Raw genomic sequence first — 13296 nt, 5'->3', positions numbered from 1 at the left:
CCCACCCCCCCTAGAATCCTGGGGCCCCTAGAATTTGTTTTTAAAAAAAGGTTGATTTTAAAATTGAATATCTTTAAAATTTGCACGAAAATAATTCAAATGTGCAGATACTTCAAACTTTGAATTATTTTGGTAAAATATTCTAAGTTTGAAATATCAAAGGTTTACACTACTCGGTGCAAAGATTTAGGGATTAGAATATTTGAGTTTGTGGCAAAAACTCAGTTCCAAATCTAGAGAACATTTTGGCAAACTTCTAACTGATTATCATATTTGATAACCTGTTTATCATATATTCAATAGCTTCAGGAGAAACGTAACATTATCTGTCCTTTTTCAATGTAGATGATTAAAATTATATATGTATTTTGATTGAAAAGAAAAAAATTTGAATTGAATACAGCCAAATCTGCATGAAACTGAACTGAAACTGAAAATTTCCTTTTTTCGTCTTCAAACCCTTAAAAAAGAACTTTTATTTTGAAAAATTTTTCTAAAGGGGTGGCAAGCCGCAAGGCCCCCTACACCCAAGATATTTTACCCCACCCCCTAGCAAAAGTTATACCGGACAAAAGTCTGGTGGGTGTATGTGAACCCCGCTAGATGGTATGCGGGACTGAAGTATATTCTCCAACTCCTTCTTTAAGTAAAATTCAGATAATCTTCCTGGTTTAAACTCGGTTTCTGTTTCATCTACGCATTATTGAACTTGGTTCATACAAAGTGCTAGTTGTTCCTCTGGAAATTAGAATATAAACAAAGACAATATTTTTCAAAGTTTTGCAGAGTAGCTTTTATAAAGATTTAAAAAAGTAACATATTTTTCCTTTTAGAGTAAAACTATTTATTATGTTACTTAAAATAAATTCAGCTGTTTACAGATCTTTGTAGTTAATGTAAAATGAATGACTATATTGAAGGGTATAAAACATGGTGAAAGCTGAAAAGTAGGAAATGAAGCCTTTATTTGACGGAGTTTGTAAATGCCAGAAATGATTGGAAAATGCAAATCAAACCCACCCAACTAAAACCAATAATTTGATATACATCATGATATTTTTCTAGGGGGGTCGGGGGTAAAAAAACATTCGCCATTTTATAAAAATTTACCCCCCTACAGAATCCTTATTTACGCCCCTGATCACAGTGTTGTTTTTTTGAATGAGATGAATATTACATTGGTTTGTTTTGAGTAAACACAATATGCACTTACTATATAATGTGTTGAGTGGCGATGTTTAGAATAATAAAATTATAGTTATGTTCTCCTGGTAATTAGTGTATAGGATGTATCTTAGCAGTTTTACACTAATATAATGTTTGCAGTGTATCCGGAGCTAGGTTTATGGATTACCACTAGTATAGGAAATAAATTAAAGAGGAAGTGGGGAAAATTTTTCAAGAAATTCAAAAGATGTATGATATAAAGTTATAAAAGTTAGTTTTAAATAAAAAACTTCATACTTTATAGGATATTTTTCCCTTTTCACCCCCTCCCCTCCTACCCCTCCCCCTCACACCAAAACTATTCTATTTGAATAACAAGGTTGATATTCTGAAATTTCCCTTGAACCCTGGCTGTAGTTTGTAAAGTTTCTATTTGTTGAGAATTAAGTTTAAAATGCAAGATTTAGAATTTGTTTAGACATCATCAGGAAGGGCTTTGTTACGAGAATTCATAAACTTAGAGAAACATTAAAAACTGTCCTTTGGGAGGGATTCATTATTAAGATATAGAATAAGGAAAACAAGAATTACAGAATGGATGAGAAAGAGGAAGTTTGATTATAAGGGGAAAATAAGAAGAAAGATGATGAAAAGTGAAAGATGAGAAGGCAGATGAAAGAAAAAGGTAATAAGGTGATTTTAGGAAAAGAAAAAATAATCTATAAAACATGTTAAGATAAAAAGAAAGAAAAAGTAGATGTTCATAAGGATTGAGAAAGAGGAAAATTACTAGTTTAAGAATTACTTGTTAAAAAAGCTCATAGATGATAAGATAGAAAAGAAAGAGAAGAAAGAGAAAAAATACTTTGAATGAAAAGAGAAGAAACCTTACCAATTAGATGCTCAAAAGAGGAAAAAGATGATTAAATGGAAAATACAAAGAGGAAGAATGATCAGATGGAAAATAAAAGTATAGGGATGATCAATTAATAAATACATATTATAGTATATTGTAATGATGTAATGATTAAAGAAAAAAAATATGGGAAATAAAAAAGAGCAGGATGATTTTGTGGAAAATAAAGAGGAGATGGGAGATTAGAGATGGACAATGGAGAGGAGAAGGATGATTTGGTGGAAAATAAAGAGGAGATGGGTGATTAAACATGGACAATGGAGCGGAGAAGGATGATTTCGTAGAAGAAAAGAGGAGATGGGTGATTAAAGATGGACAATGGAGCGGAGAAGGATGATTTCGTAGGGTGATTAAAGATGGACAATGGAGCGGAGAAGGATGATTTCGTAGAAAAAAAAGAGGAGATGGGTGATTAAAGATGGACAATGGAGCGGAGAAGGATGATTTCGTAGAAAGAAAGAGGAGATGGGTGATTAAAGATGGACAATGGAGCGGAGAAGGATGATTTCGTAGAAAAAAAAGAGGAGATGGGTGATTAAAGATGGACAATGGAGAGGAGAAGGATGATTTCGTAGAAAAAAAGAGGAGATGGGTGATTAAAGATGAATAATGGAGAGGAGAAGGATGATTTGGTGGAAAATAAAGAGGAGATGGGTGATTATAGAGATGGACAATGGAGAGGAGAAGGAATGATTTCGTAGAAAATAAAGAGAAGATGGGTGATTAGAGATGGACAAAGGAGAGTAGAAGGATGATTAAATAGAAAATGGAGAGGTAAAGGATGATTAGATGGAAAATGGAGAGGTAAAGGATGATTAGATAGAAAATGGAGAGGTAAAGGATAATTAGATGGAAAATGGAGAGGTAAAGGATGATTAGATAGAAAATGGAAAGGAAAAGGATGATTAAATGGAAAATGGAGAGGAGAAGGATGATTAGCAGGAAAATGAAGAGGTAAAGGAGGATTAGATGGAAAATGGAGAGGTAAAGGATGATTAGCTGGAAAATGGAGAGGTAAAGGATGATTAGATGGAAAATGGAGAGGTAAAGGATGATTAGATGGAAAATGGAGAGGATAAGAATAATTAGATGGAAAATGGAGAGGTAAAGGATGATTAGATGGAAAAAGTAAGTTGGGATAGAAGGATATATTTAATATATATTTAGTTTAATAAAACTGCTCCTAGGATTCCATATAAAGGACAATTATACTAAGCCGTGCAGTTAGAAGATAATCTTTAGTATCCATAGGTATACCATATTATATACACTGTATACAGTCTATACAGAATACGGAATACACATTAACTAAAATATTAGTTTCCTTACACCGTATCTCTATCCATCAAGATGGGGGGGGGGTAGGGTTCTAATGATAGGCAAGCTTAAACTTACCGATATGTATATTATTTTCTTCCTAAAATATTTTCTTTGTTGAATAATTTCTAATACTTATATTTTCGGAACCTGATGGTAAAACTCTTAATATTTCAAAGTTTGTTTATTTGGTCAAGAGAATAAAAAAAATCTAATACTTCATAGAGTATACAGGGACTAGAAAATTAAAGATATTGTGGCGTGAAATCAGTTCCATTCCCTGATCACAAATTTTGGTTGCACTGCAATTTCCCCCTAATCGAAAAAAATGAATGCTTAATCTCTTCCATTTTTCTCTCTTTATATGAGAAGTAAAGTATATTTTATCTTGTCTTGGTCAGAAACTGTCCAACTGTCAAAATATAATTCAAACATCTTAAATATTTTAGCAAACCACCTTTTCACTTTTAACACTTTATCACTTTTATCATATATTCCATAACATATCGTTTAACATTTATTTAAAAGAAATATTGGTTTTATAATTTAATTTATGATACGTTTAATATTCAATACTTTGCATCCCTCTCGTAATAATAATTAAAGATTTTTGTTGTTTGTGTTTAATAATTTAACATTTTTTTGGGGTGACATTTTTGAATGAAGTCGTTTTGACGTATTGGTTCTAAATTAACAGACAGAAACGACAAATGTACATTTATTTAAAACACAGACATCCTACTACAAGACACCGAAATAGTAGGAGTAGTCTTTGAAAGATCAACGTTCATCAGAGGTTGTGTTTACTGTCTGTTAAAAATGAGATTTTGTATTTTCGTCAACATATCATTCATCTTAAATATTTAGATTTCTTAATTAAAATTATTGAAATTACACTTAAACATCTTCGACATGAAGATTTTAAGTTTTTAAAGTAAAGTTTATTTATCATTAAACTCTCAAACCTAGTTGTGGTCTAATATACCAAGCTTCCCCAATTTAAAATTTGAAACAAATCGATTAAGGGGTCAAGAGTTATGATCGGACAACAAACACATCAACTGATCAAGAGATTACGGTTTTATTTAAATATATGTGTATGGGTCATGCAGGTTTATCGAATAGGGGAAGAAGTTAAATTGCATAGACTGAATTGAACCATTTCTCATAAGCTTTACCGGGTTCAGAAGAGAACTGACTGAACAAATGGTATGTTCTCCTATCTCTTAAAATTGTCCTAGAGTTGATGTGAAAGTGTATGTTACTTTTAGCCGACCAAATCGTTACACTGTAGCTTCATTGTTATTTTTTCCCCGGACCTGATTGTTAAAAAATATTCAGGATCGATGTCACACCTTTAAAACCTGAAGAATGCTAGGTGCACCGACACTCTCTGAAAACCTGAATGATACCGGGTGCACTGACACAATTCCTGTATATCCTGAATGATACCTGGTGCAATGACAATCACTGTATATCCTGAATGATACCGGGTGCAATGACACTCCCTGTATATCCTGAATGATACCTGGTGCAATGATACTCCCTGTATATCCTGAATGATACCTGGTGCAATGACACTCCCTGTATACCCTGAATGATCCCGGGTGCAGTGACACTCCCTAAATATCCTGAATGATACCGTGTGCAATGACTCTCCCTGTTTATCCTGAATGATACCTGGTGCAATGACACTCCCTGTATACCCTGAATGATACCGGGTGAAATGACACTCCTTGTATATCCTGAATGATACCGAGTGCAATGACACTCCCTGTATATCCTGAATGATACCGGGTGCAATGACACGCCCTGTATATCCTGAATGATACCAGGTACAGTGACACTCCCTGTAATCCTGAAGAATATCCTTAAATATTAATGAGACACGAAGACGAGGAAAGGATAGAAGAGAGTGGGTAGGAGAACTCATCATCAATTATGCTGTTAAGAAGAATAAAACCAGGATTAGAGACAAACTCATTTAAAACATCAACTTTAACACTCAACAGGATGTATCACAAAGTAAACCAAAAATATTTCCAGCACCGACTTTCTTCCATTTTTATAGTACAGGCTGTTCCCCAAAACATGACAGTAGAGGGGCGACTTGAATATTGTTTTTGATCTTTGAAATTATTAGCAGCATTCATTCCTTAACCCAATTTTACATTTACAAGGTGACCCGAAAAAAGTGATTAAGATACAACGTTTTTAGTCAAAGTTTTAGATTATAGGGAACTTTCTCAACAGTTTTGAAAATTAAAGACCATACTGCTCCTAACTCGCATTACTCGCGCGGAACAGACAACAACTTTGTTTACACTTACATAATTACCTTAATTGACCTTTGCTTGAATATTTTTTCATTTTCTACAGTGAGAACTTGCGGAATAAGTAGACAAGATTTTAGCAAGAATCAAGTATATTTGATGTTGTTAAAAAGCATGAAGCTTACTAGTAACTTATTAAATAACTAAATTAAGCATACAAACCGATTTTCTCTTCCAGAGTTTTCTGGTTCTCACTCTAGAAAGAATATGTGTTTGTAAAAACTTTTGTGCTTTTGAAAATTTTCATTAAAGTAATTTTAATGTGCACCCTTTGAACTAAAAAATAAAATACTTTGACTTTAGAAGTAAAAGTAGATATTTAGCAGTCTAAGCAGAGGTAATTCAATAGTTATAGTGAATCCATCAGTTAAATGAGGAAATAATAACTACTTAGGAGTTTAAATATACAAACTACTGACCAGCTAGAAGCTGGAACAGGAACTTATGAATGGCTAGAAGTTGAAACAGGAATTTCTTCTAAGCTGAAAGCTAGAACAGGAAAAACTAGCAAGCTAAAAGCGGGAACAGGAACGCCTAATCACCAAGAAGTTAAAATAGCAACTATATTCAAAAGCTAGAAGCTGGAACAGAGACTGCTTTGTACTAACCAGCTAGACGTTGAAATAGAAGCAAGCTATTAGCTGGAACAGGAACTACTAACTGGCTAGAAGCTTGAACATGAACAAACAAAAATATATAATCTGCTATTTGTTGCAGAGCTTCTATTTACTGATTAAATATTTCCAACACGTTTCTATTTGTTCCTGCCCTTCAGATTTTCTAAAGTATTGGTTCATAACTTCACATTTTCTTTTCAACTCAGGTTCAAGATTATATACATTTGGGTTGCCCACGTCATCCTTGATTGAACTAGTATCCTGGATGTATTTTTTTAAAATCCAGTTACCTGCTTCCTTGATGTATTTTGTCTGTTGAACCAGTGCCCTTGATTTAAATTCATTGAACCATGTGTCCTTGATGTATTTATCCATTGGACCTGCACCTTTGATGTATTTATCCATTGGACCTGCACCTTTGATGTATTTATCCATTGGACCTGCACCTTTGATGTATTTATCCATTTTGACCTTTATCCTTGATGTATTTATCCATTAAAAAAATGTCCTTGAATATTTATTTATTTATTTATTTAACCTGTATCATTGATTTATTCATTTGTTGAACCTTTATCCTTGATGTATTTATCCATTGAACCTGTATCATTGATTTATTCATTTGTTGAACCTTTATCCTTGATGTATTTATCCATCGGACCTTTATCCTTGATGTTTTTATCCATTAGACCTTGTGTCTTTGATTTATTTATTTAACCTGTATCATTGATTTATTCATTTGTTGAACCTTTATCCTTGATGTATTTATCCATTGAACCTGTATCTTTGATGTATTTATCCATTGGACCTGTATCCTTGATGTATTTATCCATCGGACCTTTATCCTTGATGTATTTATCCATTGGACCTTGTGTCTTTGATTTATTTATTGAACCTGTATCCTTTATGTATTTATCCTGAAAACCAGTACAGCGCCCTTGATTTTAATCCATTGAACATATAACCTTATTGAATTTATCCACTGAACCAATGTCCTTGATGTATTTCTCCATTGAACCTGTATTCTTAATGTATTTATCCATTTATCCATGGTTCCCTTAATTTTAATCTATTGAACCTTTATCCTCCATGTACTTATCAATTTAACTAGTTCCATTGATTTTTAACCCTATAGACCTGTATCTTTGATGTTTTTATCCATGGGACCAGTGACTTTGATGTCAGTTTCCTTGATGTATATCTCCCAACGAGGTAAGCTATTTGAAGTGCCCGGCATAGAGTATATATACCCCTGAACTGCTTACTATGTAGAGTATAGAGTATATATACCCCTGAACTGCTTACTATGTAGAGTATAGAGTATATATTTTAAGGCCCGTGAACTGCATACTGTGAAGCGTGTAGACTGTAGTGAACTGTACACTGTGAAGCGTGTAGACTGTAGTGAACTGTACACTGTGTAGTGTGTAGAGTATATATCCACGAACTATAAAATGTGAAGCGTGTAGAGTATATATAACCCTGAACTGTATATTGTGTAATGTGTAGAGTATATATACCCCTGAACTGTATATTGTGTAGTGTGTAGAGTATATATACCCCTGAACTGTATATTATATAGTGTGTAGAGTATATATAACCCTGAACTGTATATTGTGCAGTGTGTAGAGTATATATAACCCTGAACTGTATATTGTGTATAGTGTAGAGTATATATACCCCTGAACTGTATATTGTGTAATGTGTAGAGTATATATACCCCTGAACTGTATATTGTGCAGTGTGTAGAGTATATATACCCCTGAACTGTATATTGTGCAGTGTGTAGAGTATATAGAACCCTGAACTATTTTATGTTAAGCGTGTATAGTATATATACCCCTGAACTATATAATGTTAAGTGTGTAGAGTATATATACCCCTGAACTATATAATGTAAGTGTGCAGAGTATATATACCCCTGAACTATATAATGTTAAGTGTGTAGAGAGTATATATACCCCTGAACTATATAATGTTAAGTGTGTAGAGTATATATATACCCCTAAACTGTATATTGTCTAGTGTGTAGAGTATATATACCCCTAAACTGTATATTGTCTAGTGTGTAGAGTATATATACCCCTGAACTGTATGTTGTATAGTGTGTAGAGTATATATACCTCTAAACTGTATATTGTGCAGTGTGTAGAGTATATATAACCCTGAACTGTATATTGTATAGTGTGTAGAGTATATATACCCCTGAACTGTATATTGTACAGTGTGTAGAGTATATATAACCCTGAACTGTGTATTGTGTAGTGTGTAGAGTATATAAACCCCTGAACTGTAAATTGTCTAGTGAAGAGTATATATACCCCTGAATTGTATATTGTCTAGTGTGTAGAGTATGTATAATCCTGAATTGTATATTGTCTAGTGTGTAGAGTATATATAACCCTGAACTGTATATTGTGCAGTGTGTAGAGTATATATAACCCTGAATTGTATATTGTCTAGTGTGTAGAGTATGTATAACCCTGAACTGTATATTGCATAGTGTGTAGAGTATATATAGCCCTGAACTGTATATTGTATAGTGTGTAGAGTATATATACCCCTGAACTGTATATTGTATAGTGTGTAGAGTATATATATAAATTCTGAACTAAATATTCAGTTTACTGATACTAGTAGTTAAACATCTGTATAGCATTAAAGTGATCGTGAATACTATAGGTAATACATGCACACACAAACTTAAAAATGCATGTATAGATGAATATATTAAAGGTTGCATCTTTTCAAAACTAAATAACTTTATAGATTACAGGATCTGGTTTAGCTTAGTTCAACATGATTCAGAATATTAAAGGTAGTGTACACTTTTAAAGTTAATTATTTATGTATCTACCTCACTAGGTCTGATCAGTGATAATGCATCGTTTTAAAATCCAAAAGTTGGATGAAGGCAAATGTATTATAAAATTAAAAAGCTTTAAAGGTTGCACTGAAAAGTCAGTTTTTAAAGTTCCAAAAGGTTGTGAGAGCTGATTGATTTTACAAACTTTTGACTTTAATTCAGTTAAAATTATTCAGAAAAAGATTATCTTGAAAGACTGTTCTTTAGTGATAAGAACAAAGAGACAAGTAAATAGATTGCAAAAATGTTTATCTGAAAAATCTTATTTTAAGAATTAGAGTTACTGACGGGGCTTCTAACAATATACCTGCTACCAGTCAGGGAAAAAATACTAACTTTATAAGTTATTTGCCTCCATATTATTTCAAAATATTCTACGTAAAAAGACGTAAAAAGAGTCTTGTATGCCTTTTTTTGTATAATTTTTTGTTTGATCTTTAAAGTGTAAGTAAATTTTTGAAATGTTCTTTTTTCAACAAATTTTAGGAAAATGGCATAAGTGGGTTGAACGTTATTCCATCATTTCCTTTCTAAATATACATTAAAATATAGAATTTCATTGTTACCTTTACCTATGTTATTCTCGTTACCTTTACCTATTTTATTCTTGTTACCTTTACCTATGTTAGGCCTTTTCGGTCGCTGCAGGCATCAAAACGACTGAGCATTTCAGCTAAGAACTTGTCAAACATTCATGATAATGTCTTTTCGAATTGTTTTCTTTTCAGAAAAAATTTTTGTATAGGCAAAATTTAAATTTTTGAAATTGACCTATTACTCTAGTTTTCATTTTGTGTAACACCTGTTCATTCAACTTATGAGAAATAAATAAAAGTTTTTTGGCTAATCACAAAAACTGTATTTTTATCCTCTGTAATCCATATTCTATGAGCAAACATTAGTATAAACAACAGATCTGAACTAACGGATTGGCCGTGTAATCATGTTATCTTCTGTAAACCAGACTCAGGAATACTTCATACCGTTCAAACACTACAACTATTTCAGGTAAAATTAAATATCAAATCTTAAAACAATTTGAAACAGAGGACCATAAAAAATGCTTTCTTTATTGGAAGTGAAATAAAAAATGACTGAATAAAAATTAAAAATATTAAAAAAAATATTTTGCGTTTTTACAAATATTAAAACCTTTAACACATTGTTTTACAAAAGGATAGCAAGACATTTGTGGATATGCCTTTGAAGTTCTCTGTTAACGAAACCCTTGCAAAATATGTCTCTCTTCAACCAGATCCTAGTAGAGTAGAGGTTAGTACAACCAGATCCTAGTAGCGCAGAGGTTAGTACAACCAGATCCTAGTAGAGCAGAGGTTAGAACAACCAGATCCTAGTAGAGCAGAGGTTAGTACAACCAGATCCTAGTAGAGCAGAGGTTAGTACAACCAGATCTTAGTAGAGCAGAGTTTAGTACAACCAGATCCTAGTAGAGCAGAGGTTAGTACAACCAGTGTTCGAATTTAATGAATTTAAGCCGCATCTCAAATCATCCAAAAACCGGTTTCAATTGAGCTCGGCTTAAATCTTGAAAAACTTAATACCCTGTTAATACAACCAGGTCCTTGAAGAACAGAGGTCAATACAACCAGGTCCTAGTAGAACAGAGGTAAATACAACTAGAACCTAGTATAATAGAGGTGACTACAACCTGATCCTATTAGAACAGAGGTAAATACAACCAAACCCCAGTAGAACAGAGGTAAATACAACCAGGTCCTAATAGAAAAGAGATAAATACAACCAGATCTTAGTAGAACAGATTAAGTACAACCAAACCCTAGTAGAACAGAGGTAAATACAACCAGATCCCAGTAGAACAGAGGTGAATACAACCAGGTCCTAGTAGAACAGAGATAAATACAACCAGGTCCTAGTAGAACAGAGGTAAATACAACCAAGTCCTAGTAGAACAGAGATTAGTACAACCAGATTCTAGTAGAACAGAGGTAAATACAACCAGGTCCTAGTAGATTTTATAGATTTTATAGCTTTTGTTGTATATTATTTATGTTATCGTTGTTTTGGGTTTGCTTTACTAGTCCCAAAACCTTGTGTTTTTTAGGTAGAACAATTTGTGGCAGAATTTTTTTCAGAACCTGGAACAGAGTTAAAAGAAGTCAAACTTAGGAATGTAATTAAAGTTTTATTAAGGAATTTCTTTAAGCTGTTTGAGTGAGCTTATTTTTAATGTGTCGTATTTATAATTACAGTTGTATAGGGATTGGTCAGAAAACCCTGAAATACTTGGTAGAATTCAGGTATCTTGTTTAGTTTCAACAACAAAGAATATCCTGGAAATATTACCATTGAATTCAACATAAAATGGGGTTTATCCATAGAGTTATAAAAAAAGTCAGGACAAAATCTCATGAGATAAAATACACTAAGTTCAATTCAATGGAGTCAGCATACAACTAGTTGAGCTTGGAATTCATTTATTCGTTTTCCAGCAATAGTACACCCAATACAATAGTAAACCCACATTTTATCTTTCCATCTATCTAAAATTTTCTACACAAGATTTAGTTTTAAACTCTGGTTAATTGTGTGAATCAATTTTAGTCGTAATAAATCTTGATAATATTGCTTAATAGTATGATAGAAAATCTAAACAAGTGTTTCTTATGTACAGGATGCGTCATATAGAAAATTAGTGGAAATTCTTCATGAAAGGTAAATCATAGGATAATAACTTAGATGAGTGAATCCAAATAAAAAAATCTTTTAGGAATTCTATTATCAATTGTTTGAATGTAATTTTAGTTGTTTACTTCATGGTTCCTAAAAACTTTAATCTTTAAATTTTTTTCCAAAATTACCAACACACAGCAAAAATTTTCATTGAAACTTACAAATATATTTTATGAATTTTTTTAGATTAAAAAAATGGGTCAGCCCAAGCACTTTTAAAAATTAACAATCACCATGGGAAGACAATTTTTCAATTTTTTCGAAACATGTCGATATTGGTGTCAAAAGTTGCACTTCAAACCATTAAATATTGCTTAGTTTTTGGTTTTGAAATTGTGAAAATTCGTTAATCTAGGGCCAAAAAACTATTATTTTTGGAGGACTCTGGGATTTTTCCCTTTAAACGTCCGTTTTTTGCCTATAACGCGAGAATTACGTGCATGCGGCGTTGAACCGGCTTTCTCTCTGTCTTGTAATTCAACGAAGCATGCGCGTAACTCCGTTTGGTTTCTGCATCAGAGTTATTGTGAACGAAAACTCCTATATCTTGAAAAGACAATATCTAGTGTTCTATCTGTGTTGTTATTAATCTATGGTCTGTACCTCCGGCGAAAAAAATATGGCATAAAACGTAAATGCACATTAACTAAGTCATGAAAAAAATATGGCATAAAACGTAAATGCACATTAACTAAGTCATGATTAAAGTACTAACTTCAAACTTTCTAGCCAACCCTAGCTGGAAGTTTTGACATTTTTTGGGTTCATTAATATTTGTATGTGCTCCATTCACGAAACCCACGTACTCTAACTTCTTAATTATTTTGCTTAGATTAGTGATTTCATATTTATTTTATATTTATCAGATGGCAGCACTTAGCTCGTGAAGTTTCTGAAACTATTGAAGAAGAGAAAACATCTTTAATACCTCTAGCTCATCCTTTCATAGTTCCCGGGGGCAGGTACAAAAAAAATATACTCATAGTTCCCGGGGACAGGTACAATAATAATTTACTCATAGTTCCCTGGGGGCAAGTACAATAACAATATAATCATAGTTCCCGGGGGCAGGTACAATAACAATACACTTGTAGTTCACGGGGCAGGTACAATAACAATATACTTGTAGTTCCCGGGAGCAGGTACAATAACAATATACTCATAGTTCCTGGGGGAAGGTACAATAACAATATACTTGTAGTTCCCGGGGGCAGGTACAATAACAATATACTCATAGTTCCCGGGGGCAGGTACAATAACAATATAATTGTAGTTGCCAGGGGCAGGTACAATAACAATATAATTGTAGTTCCCGGGGGCAGGTACAATAACAATATACTTGTAGTTCCCAGGGGCAGGTACAATAACAAT

The 13296-nt window shown here is 32.9% G+C and overlaps 1 protein-coding gene across 3 annotated transcripts; it reads left to right on the top strand.

Moving 5' to 3' along the window:
* The first annotated feature begins 8961 nt into the window (after positions 1–8961).
* LOC111696991 (trehalase) lies at positions 8962–12984 on the top strand. Of its 3 annotated transcripts, none has more exons than XM_023466839.1 (9): positions 8962–9029; positions 9117–9165; positions 9486–9534; positions 10128–10221; positions 10390–10485; positions 11297–11361; positions 11453–11492; positions 11867–11907; positions 12792–12984. In XM_023466839.1, the coding sequence occupies exons 2-9, from the start codon at positions 9147–9149 to the stop codon at positions 12967–12969; spliced, it is 582 nt and encodes a 193-aa protein (XP_023322607.1). In that variant the 5' UTR covers positions 8962–9029; positions 9117–9146; the 3' UTR covers positions 12970–12984. The 3 variants fall into 3 exon arrangements, with proteins under 3 accessions (XP_023322607.1, XP_023322606.1, XP_023322608.1); XM_023466840.1 differs by having other exon boundaries at positions 8987–9029; positions 9124–9165; XM_023466838.1 differs by having other exon boundaries at positions 8976–9165.
* The last annotated feature ends 312 nt before the right edge of the window (positions 12985–13296 follow it).

This window comes from Eurytemora carolleeae, unplaced genomic scaffold (assembly GCF_000591075.1).
Source record: "Eurytemora carolleeae unplaced genomic scaffold, Eaff_2.0 scaffold35, whole genome shotgun sequence".
NCBI lineage: Eukaryota > Metazoa > Arthropoda > Copepoda > Calanoida > Temoridae > Eurytemora > Eurytemora carolleeae.
Note: the sequence above shows the minus strand (reverse complement) of the source record. Positions and strands in the feature narration are given on the sequence as shown.

Excerpts from the sequence above, each read along its gene's own strand:
- LOC111696991 (XM_023466839.1), top strand. Across the intron at positions 10,222-10,389 it reads AAACACTACAACTATTTCAG|GATAGCAAGACATTTGTGGA; the intron begins GTAAAATTAAAT and ends GTTTTACAAAAG. Across the intron at positions 11,362-11,452 it reads TTAAAAGAAGTCAAACTTAG|GGATTGGTCAGAAAACCCTG; the intron begins GAATGTAATTAA and ends ACAGTTGTATAG.